This window comes from Notolepis coatsorum (genome assembly GCF_963971535.1).
Source record: "Notolepis coatsorum genome assembly, chromosome: 19".
NCBI lineage: Eukaryota > Metazoa > Chordata > Actinopteri > Aulopiformes > Paralepididae > Notolepis > Notolepis coatsorum.
The window spans coordinates 81,323,454-81,349,623 of NC_140183.1; the positions used below are offsets into that span (position 1 = coordinate 81,323,454).

The 26,170-nt window shown below is 45.4% G+C and overlaps 1 protein-coding gene across 1 annotated transcript in view; it reads left to right on the forward strand.

Annotated features, from left to right (window-relative positions):
* The first annotated feature begins 666 nt into the window (after positions 1–666).
* The window catches only part of rab13 (RAB13, member RAS oncogene family), a 34,556-nt gene continuing 9,052 nt past the window's right edge, over positions 667–26,170 (forward strand). Inside the window, exons 1-6 of the mRNA XM_084336402.1 lie at positions 667–1,285; positions 2,223–2,283; positions 9,670–9,730; positions 12,239–12,316; positions 16,576–16,665; positions 17,047–17,112. Of these exons, the coding sequence (XP_084192528.1) occupies positions 1,162–1,285; positions 2,223–2,283; positions 9,670–9,730; positions 12,239–12,316; positions 16,576–16,665; positions 17,047–17,112 (480 nt within the window). The 5' untranslated portion in view covers positions 667–1,161. The remainder of the gene's footprint in view (positions 1,286–2,222; positions 2,284–9,669; positions 9,731–12,238; positions 12,317–16,575; positions 16,666–17,046; positions 17,113–26,170) is intronic.

Genomic DNA, 26,170 nt, shown 5'->3' on the forward strand with positions numbered 1-26,170 from the left:
CATCCCAACAGGCAACCTTGTTTATGGTTTGATTCAGTTTTAATATAAATAATAAAAATAAAGAGAAGATTAATTAATTATCTACTCAGTCCCAAAGTTTGTGATGTAGATATGGAATGTCCCGGGTTGCTGCTGTTTGCAGAGTGTGTTGTTGTCCGGGGGTGAGTGGTGGTGGGTGGGGGGTTGAATCAAAACAGTTGTCAATTCGGAATTGACGGCTGTTTTGATTTGGCCCTTCGTTCGCCGTCGTTCACCTTTGGACGGCGGTGCACTCTGTGGGCAGCGGCAACTTGGGATGTTCCATATTTACATCACAAAGAGTCCTGCGTGGTTGAAGACACCAGCCTATAGCGGCTATTGTTATGATAATGCGAGGTAGCGCCGGGGCCCGGGAGGCAGGTAAACACAACGAGCCGAGTCGAGCAGCGCGTTCTCGCGAGCGCGTGCACGCGCTTCTGCTCAAATCTTTAATACTCAGTGAGGTAGCACACCGTGCTACCCCGTCCCATGAACAACGCATGCCTGAAGATACTCCACACTTATATGGGAGTATAATTTATCATTTGAGCAAGCCTGATCAGTGCTTGTCCAAGGAAAGTGCGCCATCTACTGTTTATATTCGGTATTGGCTGTTTTGAACCTCGGGTCCCAGTCGCTCCGCCAAGCCCTCCTCCCTCCAGCACCTTTCAGTGGAACTGGGGCGAGAGAAATATTTTTTTTATGCGGAAAAAAAACTCTGTCATCCCGGTATGTGTTAGTGTGGAAATGGATGTAAAGTAATTCAGTTACTGGCTCTTGGAAGAAAGCAATATGTGAATTGATTACATGGTTAGGCCTAAAGGCTGTTGCGCGACGAACTATTCTAACTTTTGATTGAGTGGATTTCTTAGACTTTGTTTAGCCTACTCAGATCAGATCAGAAAAGAGGGGGATCGGAATTTACCGGTGACAGTTTTCAAAGAGGAAAAGAAGATCCAACCCAAGAAGCAGCAGCAGCAGCAGCAAACCTGTCCTTTGCAAGGTTTATCATTGTTTGACCACATGTTGAGGAGTAATAGGCTACATTCAAGAATAAAGCCTAACGTTGGGGGACCGGATATTTGTGTGATAGACATTTGCTGCTTTTTTTGCTGACAGTTCTAACTTTGAAAAACGGAAAGCATGGCGAAAAAGTACGATTTCCTTTTCAAATTATTACTCATCGGAGACAGTGGAGTCGGGAAAACATGTCTCATCATTCGATTTTCCGAGGACAACTTCAACTCGACATACATATCCACCATCGGTATGTAGTTACACAAACAACCTATCAACATTTTGGCCATCGGTAGCCTAACTACTAGCTTGTTGCCCACATAAAGCTTTGAGAGAATGTGACTTTCCCCTGGGGGACCCTGATGTAAACAAGACTAAAGTATTTCTCTGGTCTGCATCCCCTTAACAATTGTATGTATTGAGCTGTACCTACTGTACTGTACCCATTCTGCAATCTGTTAATAAAGTTTTCAATCAATCAATCAATCAATCCCCCTCTTGAATGCTGACACTCCATTTTTGCTCATCCAGCCAGGCTACGGCTGTTATTCTCTACTAACACCCATAGTTTTCTCACGCAGCTTTCATGTCTGAACTAGTCTGTACCCTCACGTTTCTTTCTCTATTCTCCTTACGGTCGCCCACGTTTACTTCCCCCCCTCTTATCTTCCTTTTACTTTCTCCTCTCTCCCATCTTTCTCTCAGATCTCATTGCTCTCACTTGGCCTCAGAAGTTCCCACACCCACCCCTCATTCCTATCTCTCTTACCATCTCTCTCCATTCCCAGAAGAATGATTGGCCTCCCCCGGCATGTCCAACTTGCAGAAGAAGTCCCCCTCCCCAATGTCCTCTGCCCCTTTCTCAGCCTGTCTATCCCAACAGGAAGCCCAGCCAAAAACAAACCAGCAGACGGCATGTGTAGGCTTGTGTACATTTTAGTCTTTATGTGTTTGTGTCAAAAAATACAGATAGGCACTCAGAAATACACAATGCATTGTAGGGTGGAACGCATAGTGACAATATGATGAATTGAGGTGTTCTTGCCCCCTTCCACTCATAGACTTTAATTGGTGTAACCTATATTGCGTGCATATGCCCGTGCTGAGGGAATTTAACTCATTGTCTGTCCTCCCTTCCGGCTGAACCCCTCCCTCTAATTTGTCCCATCTTCCTGTCCTCTTTTCAGGCATCGACTTTAAAGTAAAAACCATTGACGTTGATGGGAAGAAAGTCAAGCTACAAGTCTGGTAAGGCCTAACAAAATTAATAGTTGGTTTCAGGTTGGTTGTCAGTTTGGCCATGGGTAGGTAGGGAATTTATTTTATTTTATTTTTTTATTTTATTCTTTCCCACGGCGACTATGGATAGGGAATTTCTTTATTTAATTAAAATGTTCACAACAACATGGATGCATGTACTCTGCCAGCATGTTTAATATCCATAATACTAAATGTTTGACTAAGATTTCTATGAAACTTTATTCTTAAAAAAAAAAAAGCTTTTTTTTTTTTTTTTTTTTTTTTATATTTTTTTTAAAACTCATAAAATATATTGGGTCGCACCTAAATCGGCAGGGTCGGTCGGGGTTAGGCCTAAGAGACAAGGCATGTCTTCCTTGATCATTTTAGAGTAAACACTCAACAATATCTCGGGTCCGTTTCCTCCCGGCTACGTTCCCAGATATGCAGCCTTGTTACTGGACTGCTTTTCCTGAGAGGGAAGAGGAACCTCCGTGTTGTTCTCTAAAACTAGATTTTATGACAGGCTTGATTGTCCCAAGTGTCCACTGTCCACCGCACACATCCACCACAAAAACCCATTGGACGATGTTTTGACAGAGTGATTTCTTTTCCTCAAGCAGCCTGTTTACTTTGCTGTATGTGAAGCCAGTCCATTACAACGTTGTAAAATGTATGTCACTCACAGCTGGGGCTGGTAGATAAGGAAATCAGTAAATATCACAATCATAATGATGGACATTTCCTGATATTCATAAATATCATATCTGCTCACAATGTTTAATAATCCAAGTGAACCCAAGTTGCAACTAAGAAGGTTTTGAATGATATAATCACCTGAAAGGACTCAATCTATACTGTCTTTAACTATGAATGTAAGCCACACTCCAATTTACAACTTTATATTAGATTACATTATATTAGATTAAATTATATTACATTAGATTACATTAGATTAGATTCAAATTTATTGTCATTATACTGCACAAGTACAGTACAACGAAAATAGGTTTGGTATCCATCCAGAGTGCACATGTAACAGTAAAGTGCAATAGTAATATACAATGTACAGATGATTAAACTGGGTATGAATGAAATATATAAATTAGTACTATTGAGTATACTACTAATCATGTATGTACAGAGTTGTAGTATTAATATGTACAGTGATACAGGTATAAAGACACTATGGTAATAGTCATACTGGCTGGCAGTGTAACTAGTAAGAGTAGGTAAGGGATATGTACAGATATAGATATAGTATCTACAGATATGTAAAAAGGATTATATGCCGGTATGTACAGGCAGATGTGGGTAAATAATATATATACGGTAAGAATAAATATATATATATACATACATACGTATACAGCATTATTGTACTGTACATGCTATCATACAGAGTTATTTGTGTTATATGCAGGTGTATAAGTAGACCTATGCAGGTATATTCAGACAGATATGTGTGTATATATATATACACCAGTATGCGTTAAATATAAATATATAAATTATATATACGGTAGGCCTATATACAGCACTATTGTACATTCTATCATATGGAGTTATATGGACTAGTATGAGGTAGGTATTTAAGATTATTATGATTACTCTGATTACAGTATAGGGCAGTTGTAGACAGTGAAAGCAGTAGATAGTGTGTGCATGTGTGTGTGTGAGCGTGTGTGTACGTGCACTGTGCACGAGTGCACATCTAGGGGCGGGGTGTAGATTTGGTCTCCCTGATGTTGACTCCTTAGCCACAGCCTTGGGTTGTTTAATACTGGACGAGTGTTTCATAACGGCCGTTGTGTGGGCCGGTTTCGGGGGCCGGTGCGTGGGCTGGTGCGTCTGAATGTCCCGGGCTGAATTTGTGTCCCAGTCCGCCCCTGGTTGTAGCTGTAACAGAATAATTGTATTAACTATTAATGAACTATTATTCAATAGCGTTTCAATTATAATGAATTAAATAATTGTATAAAGAATTTTCCATGTTCTGTCATCTAATAATATTATTCCATTGCCTTTCCTTTTTTTTTTGATCCACTTTTTCTCTAATTTTTCTATTTTTCTCCCATCCCAATTTTCATATCGTCCAATTCAACCCTCGACCTGTCTTTGAACGTTGTTTCTTGCTTCCCACAAGCCGGCTGCAATGTGGACTAAGTCATACATAGCACGAGTCCCCTCCGATACTCGAGGTAACAGCAGTCGCATCTTTTCACCTGCGCGGCTCGATCTTTCAGCGTCGGGGGTCTGGGCTTTGGAGGGGCCCCGCCCCCGTCGCTTCTTGATTCTACTGCGCAGGCGCACCAACCGACCTGTAGGAGTCGCTGTCCACAACGCCCGATCCCCACCCTTCAGTTTCCCTCCCCGTAATACAGCCAATGTGTATTACTGTGGACGACCAGCTAAACTGAAAGCAATGTGGAGAGCGGGGCTCGAACAGGAGGCCTAGTCTCCAGCATTCGTTGCGAGCGCCTTGCCCACTGCGCCACGTAGCCGCCCCATTCCATTGCCTTTCCTATCTGTATCAAAGTAAAAATGTTGGTATTGTGACAAGACTACAACATACAAAAGCAGCTTGACAACCGATATCCTTTGCGTCTAGTAGGCATGGGCCAATTTGTGATTTTGGTGGTATTTGCACAGATGTTTAGCCCTTAGTATGCAGACGCACAGTATAATATGCATGTAATAAATAGTTTGTTAATAAACTCTGTTACTTGAACAATTTTCACTGTGCTCCTAAATTTCTTTGTGTGCTCCTAAATTTTTATTTAGATTTTATTTATTTAAATAAAAAAAGTGTCGACAATGTTTTATAATCTTTGTTAATTTAAATAAAAAAAATGCGGTGCCCCCGAAATACAAAAAAAAGCCCCCGGAAATCAATTAAGGAGGGCAAAAAAAGCCCTGGGATTTTTTTTTCTAACCCTGGGCCATAGTATTGTATCCATAGCTATAATATAGAATATATATATAGCTCTACAAACAAGGTGACTTGTTTGACTCCTATCTTTAAAGCGTGGCATTGCTACAACGGGACCCGTCTAATCCCTGGCACTGAATGTGTTAAGGACGCTGGCCACTGGGGCTGGGCGATTAATCCAGTTTAATTTTTTTTTTTTATCAACTTTTTCTCCCATTTTCTATATTTTCTCCCATCCCAATTTCGTATCATCCAATTCAACCCTCCCCTGTCACGAACGCTGTTTCTTGCCTCCCACAAGCCGGCTGCAATGTGGACTAAGTCATACATAGCACAAGTCCCCTCCGGTACTTGAGGTAACAGCAGTCGCATCTTTTCACCTGCGCAGCTCGATCTCTGTGGCGAGGAGTAACGCGTGGGAGGCTCACGCTGCCCCCGACACTTCCTGATTCTACTGCGCAGGCGCACCAACCGACCCCCACCCATCAGTTTCCCACCCCCTAATACGGCCAATGTGTATTAGTATGAACGACCAGCTAAACTGAAAGCGTTAGGCTTGTTCGAGATGGGATAGGCGGACGCAGATCTGCGCAGGTTTCACTACTGCCTCGCCAAGCGCGTTGCATGACGGTTAGAATATTGTCCGACTTGCTCTGAAAATCTGACGAGGCGAGGCGTGGAACTCCCGCGGGAGCGAGCCACAAGCAGCCTTCAGAGCGAGGCGCCACAGTACCTCTCACTCGGCTGCTCCCGGCTGGGAAGCGACTTGCTATGGTCGGGCAAAGCGCCTATTGGCTCAGAAAAGTTGTCAGTCACCAGCCACGTGACAGCCAGGGAGTTATGAGACGTTTGATTGATTGATTGATTGAAAACTTTATTATGTTATGCGTTATCATCATATCATCATGATAAACTTCAAGCTGTCAGACACACACACACACATACACACATGCGTCGTCTGTTTTGCCTCAATACTGTATATATAATTCTGTTTTGCCTCAATATACACAGTATACATATATATATATTGATGCAAAACAGAATTATTCAGCAGTGTGTTGTGTGTGCGTGCGGCCAGGAGCGCGCAACAAGATGGTATACATTATGGTATATGAATAGTATATTCCACTGGTGTGTGCTGTACATTTGAATCTGATCTAATTTTGCAAACGGCCATCGCATTATAATGAGCTGGACAGGTGTGTAATGTGTGTGTGGTGACGTGAAAGCGTATCTGCCATGCGAGACTAGGCGAGAGGCTCTCGTGAAATCGGCAGTGTCCGCCCTTTTAACTCCTCCCCCGGCTTCACTCGGCTACTCTCGTCTACTAGTCGAGGCAAACCGCTATCCATCTCGAACAAGCCTAATGTGGAGCGCTGGGCTCGAACAGGCGAGCCCAGCGTCTCCGCATTCGTGGCGAGCGCCTTGCCCACTACGCCACGTAGCCGCCCTATCCAGTTTCAATTTCAATTACGATTTTGTCTTCCCACAATCATGAAAACAAGATAATCGTTGCTCTTATTTTGTCTTGCGTTGTAAATTCAGCCGTTGTAAATTCCTTCTCCGTGGATGCGCTCCACAGTAGTTTCAGCTCATGTGTTGAGAGAGACTGAGAGAGGAGGGAGCCACTGTGTGTTTTTCCAGTTATTTTTAAACGTCTTTGGTCACTTGCGGAAGATGACAGAAAGGCAGCCTTTGGTTGAGAAGAAAAGTCAAAACAAATTCAGTCGTCGTCATATGATGTTCTCAAATCAATGAGTAATCGTGATTTCAATATCAATCAAATAATCATGATCGTGATTTTTGCCAAAATCAAGCAGCCCTACCGGCCACCCCATTCACAAACTGTTTCAGCTGTCGCTGTACGGCAAACGGTACGGCAGCCTCAAGGCCCGGACCAGCAGACTCAGGAACAGCTGTGTTAATTTTGGTCTATATGAATTGAAAATGGGGGACCCTGATGGAAACAAGACAAACGTCTTTCTCAGGTCTGCATCCCCTTAACAATTGTGTGTATTGAGCCGTACTGTATTGTACCCATTCTGCAATCTGTTAAATAAAGTTTTCATTCATTCATTCATTCATTCATTCATTCAGCTATTTTAATTTTAGTTTTAGTCTTAGTCATGTGTCAAATGCCCCTTTTTCGTTTTCATCATATTTAGTCACCTTCATTTATTTTTCGTTTAGTCAGTTTTAGTCAACTACATTTTAGTCTTAGTCAGTTTTAGTCTCGATTTTGTCTTTTGTTTTATTCTAGATTTAGTCGCAGAAAACGGATGACATTTTTGTCTAGGTTTCGTCAATGAAAAAAAAGGCATTTTATTCTCTTGTAATGCAATTCTATGTACCGCTACAGTCAGTCAAATTCACATTAATTTTTATTGGGATCATAGATTCATGTAGACGCCCCTCTCCCCACTCCCCCCATAACGTAATGAGTTAAAGATGTAAACAGTTAAAGCCCAACCTCCAGGTTAAACCCTACTGATCAATTATGGGTAGTTTACATCATTGGTATATAATTTCATTATTTATTTTTTTCCATTTGGCACCGGAAATGCCACTCCGAAAGAGTTAAAAAGGTCCACGCACGAATAACATGCAGGCGCGAATCAAAAAAGGTTATCAAACGCCGACGTCACTACAGGTGCATATTAATGAGCCGAATCTAAAAGCTTATCAGACGCTAGCACGGCCGCGACGTCACTTCAGGAAACGTATGCCTTGCCCATCCGGGTCATAGTACTACTCGATATATGGCGCTGGCTAACGTTAGCATTATGTCTACTGTCGTGAACCATTTGAGATCGGGGCATGTAGAGGAGTTTGGGGAACGAGTAAAATCATGTGCAGGTCCTCTTCTCAGACCTGTGTGGTGGTTCTCTCCTCTTTGTGTGCCCCCGTCCTCGCGGGTGTCCTGCCGGGGAGCTTGTGGACGCGACGGCGGCGGCGGCCGTAGGGTGTTTGAGCCTGTAGCGTTAGTTAGCTCATAGCTATCGTGTACCACTAGCCTTTGCGGGCTCGAGCACCCTGCGGCTGCCGCCGTTGTCGCGTCCGTGGGCTCCCCGGCGGGGTACCCGTGGGGACGGGGGTGTACAGAGAGGAGAGAACCATTTTGGTTCGGCCGTTCATGCCGGCCAGCGAGCCGGATGTCGGGATATGTTGTTAGCACAATAGCTACCAAGCTAAGCTATGTTAGCTTCTAATGGTGTATACACAAACACAATATGTACAACGACAATGATTTACATTATTACAAATATGGTAACGTGGTTGTGGCTTTTACAAATAGTGGTTAGCTTTAGAGATGGATGGCTATGATCACGGAGCAATAATGTTGTTAGGTGAAACAGATACATTTTCATTCGGCTAGTACTAGTAGTAGCAAGGCTCTCTGCCTGCAGTGCCTGCCACTAGCTGTGTGTGACTCTCAGCGCCCCCTGGTGAGCCCCCTGGTGCCCTGCACCTCCTGTGACGACATCATTTCGATTACACGCGCACGTTATGAACCATTGATTAAAATATGCATGTGCGTGGTGATTGTGTTGGGCAGACAAAATGTTTGATAAAAACGCTAAAACTGGGTCAATTCCAATACTTTTTTTTCCCTTCTTCATGAAAGTCACCGTTGGCCTAGTCCACATTGTTTATTGAACAAAAATACAACATGAAGGTTGGCCTTTAAAGACCCTCACCAGTCTTAAAATAACAAAAACAGTAAAGTGAACCGAACGTTTCCACAGCCCATGGGAAGCAGACATGACCCCTGGTTGTACAAAAATAATATATATATACATTATAGAGCATAGAAGTGTTCCACATATATACACCATAAGACATAATCAAACCTATAGTTTTAGTCTTAGTCATGTGTCAAATACTCCTTTTTCGTTTTCATCATATGTAGTCACCTTCATTTATTTTTCATTTTAGTCTTAGTCAGTTTTAGTCAACTACAGGTCTGAGCATTTTAGTCTTAGTCAGTTTTAGTCTCGATTTTGTCTTTTTTGTTTTAGTCTAGATTTAGTCAGGGGAAAAAGCTTTGTTGACGACCATATTTAGTAATCTTTTTCGTTGACAAAATTAACACTTGACTGGGGAACACTATTTAAGAGTGTTTGTTATGTAGAAGCCTAGAGCTACTTTATCACTGACTCTACTGCCACGTTGCACCCACCACACCCACACTGTGATTATTACATTGTAATTATTGTGTTGTAAATAAGTGACATTTTTCTATCATAGCTCATGCTGCTAGTTTCAAAATGTTTATACTATTTGCGTTGCTTCCTTTTTTTGTAGAACTCCATGTTGATGCTGCATAAATAAATATTTATTTATTTATGTATACTACACTCATCTCTTTCAGGTCTAGAGGGAGAGTCACGCAACTTCACTGAGTCACTTGCAACTCCATGCAATGCGTCTTTTTCCTCACTGTGTGTGTGTGTGTTGTGCAGGGACACTGCGGGGCAGGAGAGGTTTAAGACCATCACTACAGCCTACTACAGAGGAGCTATGGTGAGCATTAGACACTACAGAGGCGCTATGGTGAGAGTTAGACACTACAGAGGCGCTATGGTGAGAGTTAGACACTACAGAGACACTATGGTGAGAGTTAGACACTACAGAGGCACTATGGTGAGAGTTAGACACTACAGAGGCACTATGGTGAGAGTTAGACACTACAGAGACACTATGGTGAGAGTTAGACACTACAGAGGTGCTATGGTGAGAGTTAGACACTACAGAGACACTATGGTGAGAGTTAGACACTACAGAGGTGCTATGGTGAGAGTTAGACACTACAGAGGCACTATGGTGAGAGTTAGACACTACAGAGACACTATGGTGAGAGTTAGACACTACAGAGGCACTATGGTGAGAGTTAGACACTACAGAGGCGCTATGGTGAGAGTTAGACACTACAGAGGCACTATGGTGAGAGTTAGACACTACAGAGGCGCTATGGTGAGAGTTAGACACTACAGAGGCACTATGGTGAGAGTTAGACACTACAGAGGCACTATGGTGAGAGTTAGACACTACAGAGGCACTATGGTGAGAGTTAGACACTACAGAGGCACTATGGTGAGAGTTAGACACTACAGAGGCACTATGGTGAGAGTTAGACACTACAGAGGCACTATGGTGAGAGTTAGACACTACAGAGGCGCTATGGTGAGAGTTAGACACTACAGAGGCACTATGGTGAGAGTTAGACACTACAGAGGCACTATGGTGAGAGTTAGACACTACAGAGGCACTATGGTGAGAGTTAGACACTACAGAGGCACTATGGTGAGAGTTAGACACTACAGAGGCACTATGGTGAGAGTTAGACACTACAGAGGCACTATGGTGAGAGTTAGACACTACAGAGGTGCTATGGTGAGAGTTAGACACTACAGAGGTGCTATGGTGAGAGTTAGACACTACAGAGGCACTATGGTGAGAGTTAGACACTACAGAGGCGCTATGGTGAGAGTTAGACACTACAGAGGCACTATGGTGAGAGTTAGACACTACAGAGGCGCTATGGTGAGAGTTAGACACTACAGAGGCACTATGGTGAGAGTTAGACACTACAGAGGCACTATGGTGAGAGTTAGACACTACAGAGGCACTATGGTGAGAGTTAGACACTACAGAGGTGCTATGGTGAGAGTTAGACACTACAGAGGCGCTATGGTGAGAGTTAGACACTACAGAGGTGCTATGGTGAGAGTTAGACACTACAGAGGCACTATGGTGAGAGTTAGACACTACAGAGGCACTATGGTGAGAGTTAGACACTACAGAGGCACTATGGTGAGAGTTAGACACTACAGAGACACTATGGTGAGAGTTAGACACTACAGAGGCACTATGGTGAGAGTTAGATACTACAGAGGCACTATGGTGAGAGTTAGACACTACAGAGGCGCTATGGTGAGAGTTAGACACTACAGAGGCACTATGGTGAGAGTTAGACACTACAGAGGCACTATGGTGAGAGTTAGACACTACAGAGGCGCTATGGTGAGAGTTAGACACTACAGAGGCACTATGGTGAGAGTTAGACACTACATAGGCACTATGGTGAGAGTTAGACACTACAGAGGCGCTATGGTGAGAGTTAGACACTACAGAGGCACTATGGTGAGAGTTAGACACTACAGAGGTGCTATGGTGAGAGTTAGACACTACAGAGGCACTATGGTGAGAGTTAGACACTACAGAGGCACTATGGTGAGAGTTAGACACTACAGAGGCGCTATGGTGAGAGTTAGACACTACAGAGGCACTATGGTGAGAGTTAGACACTACAGAGGTGCTATGGTGAGAGTTAGACACTACAGAGGCACTATGGTGAGAGTTAGACACTACAGAGACACTATGGTGAGAGTTAGACACTACAGAGGTACTATGGTGAGAGTTAGACACTACAGAGGTACTATGGTGAGAGTTAGACACTACAGAGACACTATGGTGAGAGTTAGACACTACAGAGGTGCTATGGTGAGAGTTAGACACTACAGAGGCACTATGGTGAGAGTTAGACACTACAGAGGTGCTATGGTGAGAGTTAGACACTACAGAGGCACTATGGTGAGAGTTAGACACTACAGAGGCACTATGGTGAGAGTTAGACACTACAGAGGCACTATGGTGAGAGTTAGACACTACAGAGGCACTATGGTGAGAGTTAGACACTACAGAGGCACTATGGTGAGAGTTAGACACTACAGAGGCACTATGGTGAGAGTTAGACACTACAGAGGCACTATGGTGAGAGTTAGACACTACAGAGGCACTATGGTGAGAGTTAGACACTACAGAGGTGCTATGGTGAGAGTTAGACACTACAGAGGTGCTATGGTGAGAGTTAGACACTACAGAGGCACTATGGTGAGAGTTAGACGCCCGCCGCACGTGCAGCAAACATAATCGTTAATCACTCTTGCATCACATGCTTCTTGTGTGTCCTGTTTGATCTTTGACTGACCGACTGTCCCTGAATCCCATCCTCTTCTCTTCTCTTGTCAGGGCATCATCCTGGTCTATGACATCACTGACGAGAAGTCCTATGAGAACATCCAGAACTGGATGAAGAGCATCAAAGAGGTAAGATTCGCTTTGCGCTCGAGCAGCATGAGGTCCGTGGACGAAGGATGCAAAAGGGGGATCAATAAGGAAATTGGTCAAAATAATTTGGTTGATAATAACTTAATATTCTCACTATACTGCTCTCCCCCTCTATCTCTGTGAATCCCTGGCCGGCCCCAAACACTTCGCAACCCTTATTCTATAAAGCTCCCCCTCAACCGCAGCCACTCTCTCTTTAGCTTAAAGGAACACGCCAACATTTTGGGAAATTTGCTTACCGTTTTTTCCAGAGAGAGACAATAAGATAGATACCAGTTTCCTCTGTGCGTTCAGTAGAAAGCTATCTGGCTGCATGTTAGCCTAGCTTAGCACAATGAATGGAAGCGGACATGACCGGTTAGCCTAGGCAGGCATTGTCCAACTAACACCTCTCCCGAAGGCTAACCAGTGTTAAGCTAGGCTAACATGCAGCCAGATAGCTTTCTATGAATGCACAGAGAGGAAACTGGTATCTATCTTCTTGTCTCTCGTTGGCGTGTTCCTTTAACACATTGGCGGCCACTGGGATGCGTCTAATATCACTCTAGACGACCAGCATATGTAAACAGACTTGCACAGTCCGTGGGGCTGTTTGTAGAGCAAAATCTATACTTTATAGTATTGCTATCTGTCCATTCTCATTGTCAATTGAGACCATAAACTGTCCCTTCAAAATGGCTTAAAGAAAAAAAATGTCATCAATACGTTCTCATTTTATAGCGCTGTGAATATAAGCGTTATAAGGGATTCCGGCTAGGATATTTCCTGGAAGGCTGGATAAAGGGCTAATAGCTACTAACGTTATATCCAATGGCATTTCCGTTATACAGAAGCTACAGTTAAAACTCAAACTGCATATGATCGGTACAATCCTCAAGCATGTATGCATGAAAGGGGGGGGGATGGGGGGGGGGGACGTCGTTTCTGATTATTGATTACCAATAACCGTGTTCATCTCAGTAGCCACATACGCTGATCGCCTGGTTGAGTATCATAACAAGCTCTGTTCAGCATGTAATTTACGTGAAAAAGATCTTACCATGAGCCGGTTGGATCCCCCCCGAGCATTTCCCAGTTATCGATCGCCATCTGGTAGATCGATATGTCCATTGGCTGATGATATATCCCCTTACTGCATAGTGAAATCCGCGATCCAAAATGTATTCTGTGCAACAGGCAATAGCGATCGCTTCAGGTGAGTAGAAAACTACATTAGAGATCCAGAAAAAAAAGACAGCTTCTGCCACAGGGAACACTGCATTATCGATACAGCGCCCCTAAGAGGATCTGGCCGGTAATGCACTTTCTCGAATTCAAAGAGTAGGGTACATCTGCAGTGCCGCTCGGCGACCTTGAATAGGTTATTAAAATGGAATAAAAGCCAAAACAACCTGGGCGGCTACGTGGCGCAGTGGGCAAGGCGCTCGCAACGAATGCTGGAGACTAGGCTCGAACAGGATGCCTCCTGTTCGAGCCCCGCTCTCCACATTGCTTTCAGTTTAGCTGGTCGTCCACAGTAATACACATTGGCCGTATTACGGGGAGGGAAACTGAAGTTTCAAGTTTCAAGTTTCTTTAATAGTTGTCATACAGAAGTACAGAATACTTTTGTACAAAATGCTTCTTACTGTTGCGCTCCAGAGACTGTGCATGACAAGATAAGTATGAAATAAAAACATAGTAAAAATTAGAAGAAAAAAAAAAGAGGTCACAGTGTTCAGTTTAGACATATGTACAATGTTCGTAGACGTAGTTACCATACAATATACAATACTGTGCAGTGTACTAATATACAATACTATATAGTGCAAGGCATAAATGGACAAGGTGCAGTTTAGGTACAATTCACAGTAGGTGTACGAGTTGTAGTGCAAATCCTTTATCAATAAATATAAAGTGTAAGTGTGTTTGTGTGATCTAAAGTGTGGAGAGTGGGTGCTGCAGTGTGTTGTTTGTTTGAGTGAGTGTGTGTGTGCGTGTGGGTGTGTGTGCTGTGTGCATTTGATGGTTGTTGCATAGTGATTATTGTTCGTTTAGCGATTATTGTTCGTTTAGCAGCCTGATGGCCTGGGGATAGAAGCTCCTTCTGAGTCTTTCTGTGCTCGCCATAAGACTCCGGTATCGCTTGCCTGACGGCAGCAGTTCAAAGAGGCAGTTGTTCGGGTGGCTCGAGTCCTTAATAATTCTCTTAGCCTTCCCCTTGCACCGCTTGTTGTAAATGTTCTGGAGGGTGGGAAGCCCCCCTCTAATTGTGCGTTCGGCTGAACGTGTCACTCTTTGTAGTCTGCTACGGTCTTGTGCAGTGCTATTCCCAAACCAGGAGGTGATGTTGCCGGTCAGGATGCTCTCTATTGTACATGAGTAGAAGTTCCTAAGGATCTTCTGACTGACTTGGAACTTCCTTAGGCGCCTGAGGAAGTAGAGGCGTTATAGGGTGGGGATTGGGCGTTGTGGACAGCGACTCCTACAGGTCGGTTGGTGCGCCTGCGCAGTAGAATCAAGAAGCGACGGGGGCGGCGCCCCTCCAAAGCCCAGACCCCCGACACTGAGAGATCGAGCCGTGCAGGTGAAAAGATGCGACGGCTGTTACCTCGAGTATCGGAGGGGACTCGTGCTATGTATGACTTAGTCCACATTGCAGCCGGCTTGTGGGAGGCAAGAAACAACGTTCGAAGACAGGGGAGGGTTGAATTGGACGATATGAAAATTGGGATGGGAGAAAAATAGAAAATGGGAGAAAAAGTGGATAAAAAAAAAATAAAAAAAGCCAAAACAACTTGCCACGGATATATCCGTCCCTGGTCCTTTAAGCATGGATTCGAAACACGGATATATACGTTGTTGGGCGGGATTGTGTTAAGGAGGTTTTGGAATGATTGCTCACTCTGCTGACTGTGATTACTGTATCTGTAATTTACATTTAGTCATTTAGCTGACGCTTTTATCCAAAGCGACTTACAAGTTTTGTACGACAAGTCATCAGGAAGGGCACAACTCTATCAGCTGAGTAACAATGTTCATCAAAGTGTTGAGTGCTACAGTGTAGGTTAGTTTATTAGGACAAGTGCATGACAGTAAGGTTACGGTAGTTAGGGTTAGATATCTTTTTTTAAACTTTTTTTCAGATAATGGTTGAAGAAGTGCGACTTTAGTCTACGGCGAAAGATTGGACGGGTTTCAGCTGTTCTAACTGGGGTGGGTAGTTCATTCCACCATTGTGGGGCAAGGACTGAGAATAGGCGACTTCTCCTTGATGACCCTCCCGGAGCTTGGATAGGAGTAGGTCTGAGGCGGCCAGAAGATGCAGAGCGTAGGGGTCTTGAGGGTGTGTAGTTAGAGACCATTGACCGGAGGTAGGCGGGAGCGGTTCCCTTTGCCGCACGGTATGCCAGGTTGAGGGCCTTGAAGCGGATTCGTGCAGCAATGGGGAGCCAGTGCAGGTCCCTAAGAAGTGGGGTGACATGGGCCGACTTCGGTAGGTTTGAGGTCAGGCGGGCCGCTGCGTTCTGAATGAGTTGAAGAGGCTTGGTGGCAGTGGCCGGGAGGCCAGCGAGCAGTGCGTTGCACTGTAGTAGTCGAGGCGGGAGATGACTTTTGATTGGACGAGGAGTTGGGTGGCTTCTTTTGTCAGGAAGGATCCTTCTGACGTTGCTCAGGAGGAATCTGCAGGTTCTGGTTGTCGCTGCGATGTGAGCAGAGAAGTTCAACTGGTCGTCGAGGACAACACCAAGGTTCTTGGGGGTCGGGGACGCGGTCACAGCTGCATTCTCGACTGTGATGGAAAGGTCGGTCAGGTCGGTCAATATTGCTCTGTAGTGTACTGTAAGGTACTGTATCTGTTTACTTACATGTGTTGGCGGAGGACTGATTGCGCAAGAAACTATTTTGATTTCCCGCAATTCATGTTACCGTTTCATAATACCCCGCGATGAGGCTAAACTGGGATGAAAAGTGACGTGCAGGATTTTTTTTTTTTTTTGAATGGCTTCCATTCCATTTGTGTTTCCGATGTTTGGCTAATCTTGCAATCTTTGAAGTGCAATCGATTGTTGTTCTTCTTTTCAGGCTTAAGCTCTGTTCTCTCCTTTTCTTTTCTTGATTGCATCAGCAGATACACATGCCTTGACCTGGACCTAATCAATTCATTGCATCTCTCTCTCTCTCTCTCTCTCTCTCTCTCTCTCTCTCTCTCTCTCTCTCTCTCTCTTCTCTCTTCTCTCTTCTCTCTCTCTCACCAGAATGCATCAGCCGGTGTCAGCCGGATGTTACTAGGTAATAAGTGTGACATTGAGGCCAAGAGGAAAGTGTCCAAGGAGACAGGAGAGAAGGTGAGATGATCCTGTCAGAAATTACAGTTACACGGAACTAACTGTCCAGCGTTGTGATTTTGGACGTCGTGTATGATTTCACCGTGACACTATTGAGTACGTCAGGCCCTTGAGCATTCTCCATTTTAGAGGCAAGGCTGTCTGGTCTTCTGAGTCATCGTTTTATTAGGCCACAAAAGCCACCTGGCAGGGCACAAAAGGCCATTGAATAACATTACTGGATGTACTTGTTCTGACCGGACATAACTAAAGAATAGTCAAATAACGTATACCGGCAAATGGACTAATTCTGCCTTAGTGACATTATCTTTCAATCTATTCTGACGGTAGTGAGTATCCTGGTGGACTACAGTCAGGTTTGTTTTCTCTCATTGTTGACAGCTGGCAAAGGATCATGGGATCAGGTTCTTTGAGACGAGTGCAAAGTCCAGCATCAACGTCGATGAGGTGAGATGTGTTGTATTGTCATAGTGAGAAGATAACTCGGCTGACTTAAAGGAATATTCCTCAAAAAGATAAAAGGTTTATTGTGGCCATAATCTCATACATATCCCAAAACTAGGAACTGTCTTGTACAAATTAATTTGTTGTTGAGTTAAAGAGTTGGAATGTGTGATATCACATATGCCAGGAAGTATTAAATATGACTCAGTGAAATGATGAAAATGAAAAGATATCAAGACTTTAAGTGAGTGATTCAAGGAACATGCCGACATTATGGTAAATGTGCTTACTGTCTTCTCCAGAGTCAGACAAGAAGATGGATACTAATTTACTCTCTGTGTGTTCAATAGAAAGCTGTCCGGCTGCAAGCTTGCCTAGTTTAGCACAAATGGCTGTTGGCCAAAAACACTAGCTTTAAGCTAGCTAGTGCATTTCCAATAATATTGGCATGTTCCTTTAACATTTACTAGAAAGGCATAATGCAAAGGCCTTGATATATATCTTTTGTCATTTTCATTGTTTCACTGAGCTGTATTTCATACAGTGGCTCAGGAGGTAGAGCAGTCGTCTGATAATCCGGAGGTTCCCGTTTCGAGTCCCGGGCAGCATATCGAAGTGTCCTTGAGCAAGACACTTAACCTCTAACTGCTCCCGATGAGCAGGTTGACACCTTGCATGGTTGCCTCTGCGGTCGGTGTGTGAATGTGGGAGTGAATGGGTAAAATGTGAGGAACAAATTATAAAGAGTTTTGGATAAAAGCGCTATATAAATGAACCATTTACCATTTATACTTCCTAGTGTTAGATCCTGATCAAACTGGCCAGTACCACGTCTTCGTCTGTTTGGCTCTCCATCCAATTCCTCTGCGTTGTGTCATTTTAATGGTCCTGACGTCTCCGACACTGGCTGATAAGATCCTTATCTCCCCCGTTAGTGCAATCCATAAACCATAATAATTCTCCACCTCCGTAAGAATTCGACACTTCGACAACGTGAAATACCTTACAAGGAAAAGCGTTGTTTATTGCCATAAACCGGAGCCTCAGCTCAGATGTTAACAGATTGTATTGTCCTTGAAGAGTCTATTCTAATGATCTTTCGGTGTGTTCTATTGTCCCTCTGCTATTCAGTCCAAAAGTGGTCAGGCCTGGTCGTCAGCAAGACCATCCTCGTGGTAGCCGAAGCTAATGATGATGTGGCATTCTTCCCCCCCCCCCCTCCTCTCTGTGATGAGAGGAGAGAGTATCTTGGTCTCTTCCCTCCTGTGGGATTCGTTTCTTTGGTCTCCCAGATTTTTTTGTCTGCCCTACCCGGAACCACTGTCAGCTTTATAGGATCTTCGTCATAGAAACGATAGCCCCGCCCCTCTTCTGGTTGTCAGGCGACGCGCTGTCATGACAACCGCGTTTAACCTTTACACACATTTCAAAACGTTTCATTCACTGTTGCATTAAAGAGGTCACCCCTCTCCCTCGCTCTGTACCGCTCCGTTATCTTTGTTCTTACAAGGAATTCAAAACATTCTCTCGCTGGCAGTGTGCCTCACAACAATCACCCTGCTCTACTGAACCACCGTCTCCTGCTTCCACCGTCCGCATGCACTTCGACCTCTCTGACCCGGCACCGTTTTAGCTGTGGTCATCTCCCCCCAATCTATACATCACATACATTGAAAAAGCACCCCAAATCCTTCACTAGAATATCAGTGAAATTACATCACACGTTGCAACTCTTTAACTCAGTAACTCTGAATTCATTTGCACAAGACAGTTTGTAGTTTTGGAATATGTGTGAGATTATGGGCATAATAAATCTGCTTTATTTATCTGGTGGAGTGTTCCTTTAAAGGTGAACTTTGGATAAAAACGTCTGTTTACATTTTCCGAGCCTGGAATTAGTTTACAATACATATTTACTACACATGTCATTCTTAGAATTATTTTATCTTATGCCATCATCATACATCAAAACTAAATCATCAATCAAATGTGAACCGAATGTAAGCCTATAGTAGATACTTCTTTGAATAGTAAATAATATGTTTATAAACAGAATTGCTGGCCCTGCTGCAATAATGAAATAGTGAATTTACAACTAGCTTTCTGGTTTTAAAGTGACCCAATTTCCCTCTTATTTGTTTATTCAAAATATATCAGAGAATTCTTTCACTTCTCTGAGTTCAACATTTTTCTCCCAAAATTACTTTTACTTTGTCTAATGAGTGTGGGTCTCATCATGATTTAGTACTTTTGGTGACTTCAAAGATACCTGATGGTGCATTCGGTCGGTCCTTTTCAACTCGTGAAGTCATGAATGTATAATGTGACAGAATTGTATACTGTACGTATAGGTGATAGCATGCGGGTGCGCTGGTTAGGGCGTAAAGTCAGGACCAATCAGATCCAAGGCAGCAGATTCAGACAGATTATTCAACCTTTCTTTTTGATGCAGGTGGGTTGGACCATATTTAGGAATCCCAGTATGTCAACATTGTATTACTTATTATTTCTCATGATACTCCATGTATATTAAAGTATGTTTGTACCACAAAAGGTGAAAGGTCAGTTATATATCGTAATAGCTTACGCTCTGCTCGTAGTAGTGGAACTGTCCCTTTATCCAGTCTAATAATGAATAATTTTCTCCACATGCACACACCCATCCGCCTGGCCACACCCACACCCGCTCCTCTACATAAGCGGGGTCATGGCCACACCATCAGCTCCTTCCCTATTTTCACCACCGAAAAGTGTCTGTAACACACCACTTTAAGTTTAGTGCCGAAATAGTTGTTGGAAAGGAGCTACGTTGACATTGTATCTTTTTTTTTTCTTTCTCACAAATTTACGAAAAAACTAAGAGATAATGTCTTCGCCGTCGGAGGGTCTAGAGACGCTCACAACGTTACCCTCCACCAGCGCTTCACTATCGCAGTGTCCTCTGTGCATCGTGGGGCGTCTCTGGTTCCACGGTCGTGGCAGCCAGGTGTGCCTGGGCGGCGCCCGGTGGAGAGTGTGCCTCGCCGAGGGGCCGTTGAGCCCCCATCTCCTGTGAGGTGGCCGGGTTCCGGCCCTGGTTCCCCCGCCGGAGGACAGTTGGCCGAAAGGCCGATAGTACCTCTGGTGGCCGAGGATTTGCATCGCAGACTCTTCGCCTCGGCTCGTTCTCGTCGTAAGGCGGCGAGCAGCAGGGGTGAACGGCCTGGTTTTAGTGTTGTGCTGGAGCCGAACGAGAGTTCTCTTGCCTCTTCTCCATTTCCGATGGAAACTGAGGACTACATGGAGGGGGCGGGAGCTCTCTTGTTCGAAGGCCCAGTGGAGACGTATCACTCTCCCCCTCGGGGAGTGGCAGGGGGTGCTACGTCTCCTTGGGGTTCCTTGTACTCCGGGACTGGGCTAGAACCTCCAACCCCGAGATGAGATGCCCAGCTATCTGCCGCGTCGGACGTTGGCGGCCGGTGCAGCCTCCCGTACGCGAGGGACACAAGTGACGTGGAGGAAGGTATGCAAGGGGAGTTGCTTGCCTTGTTCCCCGAGCTCATGACGGCCGCCGCAGCCGCTAATGGCGTGGCGTTGCCGCAGCCACTGCCGGCACCTGTTCCTGATGACATGATAGGTCATCTCTGGCAACGTCGTCCTGTGAGAGAGACGGGCGTTGTCTGCCCATTCTTCCCAGCAATGGAGGCTTACGTTAGTTACGTGGCACAGGGACAGGTAATATCCCGCATCGTTGGCCTTACCCCCGCCTACGTGCCAGTCACACGGGTGGTGGGTTTGGTCCAGGGGCTTAAGGACGGGGTGCCTCGGCTTGATAGCCCGATGGCAGCCATACTTTGCCCCGAAATGGTGTGGGAGCCGTTAAGGAAGCCGGTTCCCCAGGGGAAGTCGGCTAGGCAGTTGGCGTCGTGGAGTGACCAGGTGTACATTGCCTCGAGCCTGGCTGCGACCTCCAACATCGCGCAGCTGGCGCGCTACATGTCGGGGCTGATGGCGAGCGGGTCGGTACTAGATGACCATCAACGGTACCTTCACGCCCAGGCGGCTGGAGCCATCCTGCACCTAACCCAGCTGCAGGCGATAGCCGCCGGGAAGGAGCGCACCCTGGCCACTCTCATCCAGCGCCACCTTTGGCTGGAGCAGGCACGGGTGCCGGACCAGAGGAGGATACCGCTGTTCACGGCCCCCCTCTCCGATGCTGGACTCTTCGGGTCGGCCATGCAGCAGATGACGGCAGCCTGCGGGGAGATGGAGGAGGAGCGCTCCCTGCTCCAGCCCCATTTCCCCCGACCCGATGCCACCGGTGATGTCCGGAGGAAGCAACGCCGGCAGAGGCCTGCGGCCGTTGCCACCATCACCGCCGCCGCTGCTGGGCCTTCCGCTAAGAAGGCCAGGAGTGGAGGCAGGCGGCGCTAGTGACTCCCCTGTTTACCCCTGTCCCCCCCCCAACGTATATTTTGTTATTGAATAAAAAGTCCCTCCTGGTGAGGGACTCTTTTTTGTTACAAAACGTGTGTTTATTCACTATATATTGGGGATACGATGTATAACCCTCACCTAGCTGTGGGGTTGTGTGCTTGCTTAGGGAGTGGGGCAGTTTTCTTTGAAAATTGTTTTCTGGTCGCTATATATATGTGTGCTTAGCAAGGCCTGTGGCTAGCACTCGGTCGAAAGACTTGTCTTCTCGTCATAAAACACGGCGTTCTTCTTGCAGTAGTAAGAGTGAACTTTACCTTTTTTATCTGAGGGGGTTGTGTGCAATGTTCCCTAAATTTTTTTTTTCGGTCTGAGCAAACACTCAAACCTCTTGAGCAGACATCAGCAACTACTGAGCAACATACATCACCTGCCGATTAACCGGTTAGTTGATAAGCGGCGGTTTGTAAAAAATCTGAGAATCTTAATTTCCCTCAATGTCTAACATAAAAATATACAAATTTTGCTGATACACAGAGAAATAATACAAAAAGGCATATTATATTCCTTAATCAAATATTTATTTGACCATTGATTGAAGATACAGAGCAAAGTCCTTACTTTGGCGGCGGCGGTGTGAGTCGCGTCACTAACTTTTGTCTTTTTAGGAGGCTGACTCGTCATTATTTTATTAAGTGAATTATAATGCGACTTCAAGCCTCAAGATACTTAATGATACTCAAAGTTTACTCAAAGATGCCTTATCATTATAATATATTTAAAGTATGCCTCCTCTGTATGGATATAAAATTATTGTTTATATTATTTTATATAACAAAATAATATCTCTCTATAACCAAGTTACTCAACATGCTGTATTATGCTAAAGTAATCTATCTGACAAATCTCAAGAAAATAACAATCAACCTATGACAAAATAATATATATTTTCAAGTCTTACTGGACAAAATAAATAACAAGATAAATATGAAGTAATGTTCTAAATAATACCTCTTCTGTATTAGAAAATCCAGCTTAAAAAATATATCTTTGTATTTTTTCAATGTAATGTAAATTATAAAACAGTAACCTCACAAAGATACTAATTTAAAAGTGCACTATGCAGTTTCAGATTTGTTGCAATTAGTGTACTAAACTAATTTATTACACACATAATCCTTAGAATGATTGTATCATAACAAGCATCTTATCAAACCAAAACATCATTTTGAGGCATCAAAATAGTTTTCAATTATTTTCTTTCTCTCTGTATAGCTGCATGCTTCAATCAATTCGGTCAACTTTGCCATCAAACTCTTGCCTCGCACTGCTTTGTTTGTAATGTTTTTCTGTGTCCATGTGAGCTTTGAGATCGCCACCACTTTTATTAGACACAGAAACATATAAGCTTTGTATGCGTTGCACTCCGCTTCCATTTAGTCTCGACCGGGACGCTAAATTGGGAATTTTCTCTGCAGTTAATCTGTAATGTACATTTTCGCGTTTGCATTGTGAGGAGCCAGCGATGCTGGTCGGATCTGTCCGCTTCCTGCTCTGTTGTGTGTGTCTGTGTGAGCGTGCAGTAGCGCCGCCCACAAAGCACTGAAAGCGAGGCTTCTCTTGGTAACGTCACATGCAACAGGTTACCGTAGTATTCGGTGCAACGCGCCAGTCAATTTAACTACATGCATATTTTACACAAACGTTTCTGTGTGCGACAGATTTCAGATGTGCGCGGGAGCGTTTTGCCATGTGCGCGCGCGCACGGGCGCACCTTAGGGGGAACATTGGTTGTGTGTATTCTGTTACATTGGGAAACGTTGCATCGAGTCCACAACTAGGTTGAGCCTACAGAAGTAATCACATATGTAGCTATTGTACCGAGGTCTTTGGACCCTCTCTTTAACGTCTGTTGTTTTTTTCTTTACTTGGTAAAGGTATAAAAATGCGGGTGGCGAGTTTCGCACATGAGCCTAAAGCCTTGTATAAAAGCCAGTTTTTTACACAAACGAGTTTATCGTCTGTGGCTGGCGTGCAAACTGTTAAGCTTTATCCTAGAGGTATATACGCTTTTTCATGTAGAATAATAGACAACTGGTGTCATGCGCTGCTTGTTATTTCATCGTATCCGGGGTGTGGGGTCATAGGGGGTGAACTGATAAACCCCTCCCCCCTTTTACTGATTGGCCAGGGGGTTGGACCTCCTGTTCGTCGGTCTTCCTGTCGAGCTGTGGGGTCAGCAGGGAGGGGAAAGGGGGGGGGGGGGGGAGTTCCCTGATCCCACGCCATATTAGGATAGGTGGGTCGCGGGATTTTTTTTATCTCTACCGAGCACCAGTGTACTAGGTTAGACTCGACGACTCACGTTCATCTCCGGGGGGAGATGACGGAGTAGATCAAAACATTGGCGGAGGGGTCTCACGCCCGTGGGGTGGGCCGCCAGGTGCAGTGCATTCACGTGCTGACCATCTTGGTGGCGCCCTCTGTGATGTTTTGGATCGACACACGTACCTACCCCCCTCTTAGGACTGGGGATGGCGGCGTGACTAGGACACGGGACTGGTTCTGGTCGTGCCGGACCAGGTCAGTTAACCCGTTGTCCGCCGGGGCGCAGATCTGCTGTTCTGGTACCCTGAAGGACTTTGTGCTTTTCCGGGGGTAAAATGCCGGGTTGGCCCGGGCGTCGCGGGGATTGATATCATGGATGTGTGTGTCATATGTAAGTTGCCCTTCACAGTGATGTGCTTGGTCCATACTGTGTTGTACCTTGCGCTGTGTTAGGGGGCCTGGTCCTTCTCCATTTGTTTTCACCCCTCCCTCCCCCTGCTGGGCGGGGATGGGAGGGGGCTGTCGAGGAGCTTTTTCTGTTGAACCCCTCTGGCATCCCTGTGTAGGTCCCGGTCCGCCGGGCCCAGGTCCGAACTCGTTCTCGTCGACCTGTTGGCCTGGGTTAACCCTTTAAAAACTGAAACACTTGTACTGCCCTGTATAGCCGGTGTATACGCACAGTTTTTTTTTCTTGATGGGTTAAAGGGACAACCGCCTCCTGTTAAACTAAACATAGGGGGGTGGTTGGTTCCCCGGTGTGTTGGTAGCAGAGTCGACTCTCGGGTTGAGGCCGGGCTTGACCCCGTCTGCCCGCGAGTGTGCCCCCGCACCTTTCATGACGTCTGCCAATCGTGTCAGCCTTCTCTTGAACCTCGACCCCGCTGGAGGGGTCGGGTTTGTGGGGGTTGCGACATGGTGCACAGCATACCGAACGCCCCTTCCACCGGGATACTGTTCTCGCAGTAGATCCCTTAGGCGCCTGTCTAGTCCGCAGTGCTCCGGGCACAGGTCGAGTTATGCTCTTGGGGCCTGTTGCCTGGATTGAGGGATCAACCTCTTTGAGGGTTGTCTCCCCGGCGTCCCGACTGGCCCCACAGTGTTGTGGGGGTGTAGCCTCTTGTGGAGTGCTTCAGAGCGGCGTGCCAGGGGGGAAGGGCCTGCTCTTGGTTTGGGCCCTGTCCGATACGCTATGGCGATGTGGGGGGTGGTGTCACCAGTGACCGTCTGGTGGGGTCCCGATGCTACGGCATCGTTTCAGGGGGTCCTGGCCCTCAGGTTGTTCCTGGGGCTGGGTCCTCCTCCGCGCTCCGCTGCTACGGCCTTGCCACGGGGTTGGGTTCTTGACCTTCGACCCTGTGATGTTGGGGGCTGTGACGGGGGTGTTTTGCTTCCCGGCTGTTCCCTGGTGGCATGTGGGATGCGCGCCTGAGTGGTCGCGGGTCCTTCTGTGTGAAGGTAAGTCCCACGATCTGCTCACCCTGTGCGTTGAGGTGCTAAACCCTCTTCGCACAGTCGGATCCGATTCCCTCCCGTCCTCCTCTAGGGGGGTCCAGGGGGCTCGGGTCCTCCCCGGTTCTGATGGTTGTGGGGGGCCTCAGCGGGTACATCTGTCGAGCTTCCGCTCTGCTCAGCTCCTGTGTTCCACTACGAGCAGAACGTAAGCTATTACGATATATAACATACGGTTATTCTATAACCATAGTTATATGAGTATAGCGAGCGCTCTGCTTGGACTCACTGAGGACCCCGTGGTCTTCGCCTTCGGTGGTGAAAGACTTGGGAAGGAGCTGATGGTGTGGCCACGACCCCGCGGATGTGGGTGTGGCCAGGCGGATGGGTGTGTGCATGCGGAGAAAATTATTAATTATTAGACTGGATAAAGGGACAGTTCCACTACTACGAGCAGAGCGCTCGCTATACTCATATAACTATGGTTATAGAATGTGTATGTTATACTATCTCGTAAACTTGGGTATTAAGGAACCTGCCCGCGTTTACCACTGGTAAACATTTACTTAAAAATGTGCTCATTTAGATTAATCTAGATTAAAAATAGCATTTCTCTACTTAAGACCGAAGCTTGTAACAGATATTTACTTGAGTAAAACCATGGAATTAATGTAAAATCAACACAAATAAAGTATATTTAGATTCAAAGACTATTTTAATAGCTTTCTTTGAATACAGTTTCTCTCTGTGAAATACAAATGTTCAACAAAACCATCAACATTGACTCAGCTAGACCTCTTTCTTATATCCGTGGCGCTAAGATTGAAGATTTTTCACTCCATAGATTAATCTAGATTAATTTATTTTAATG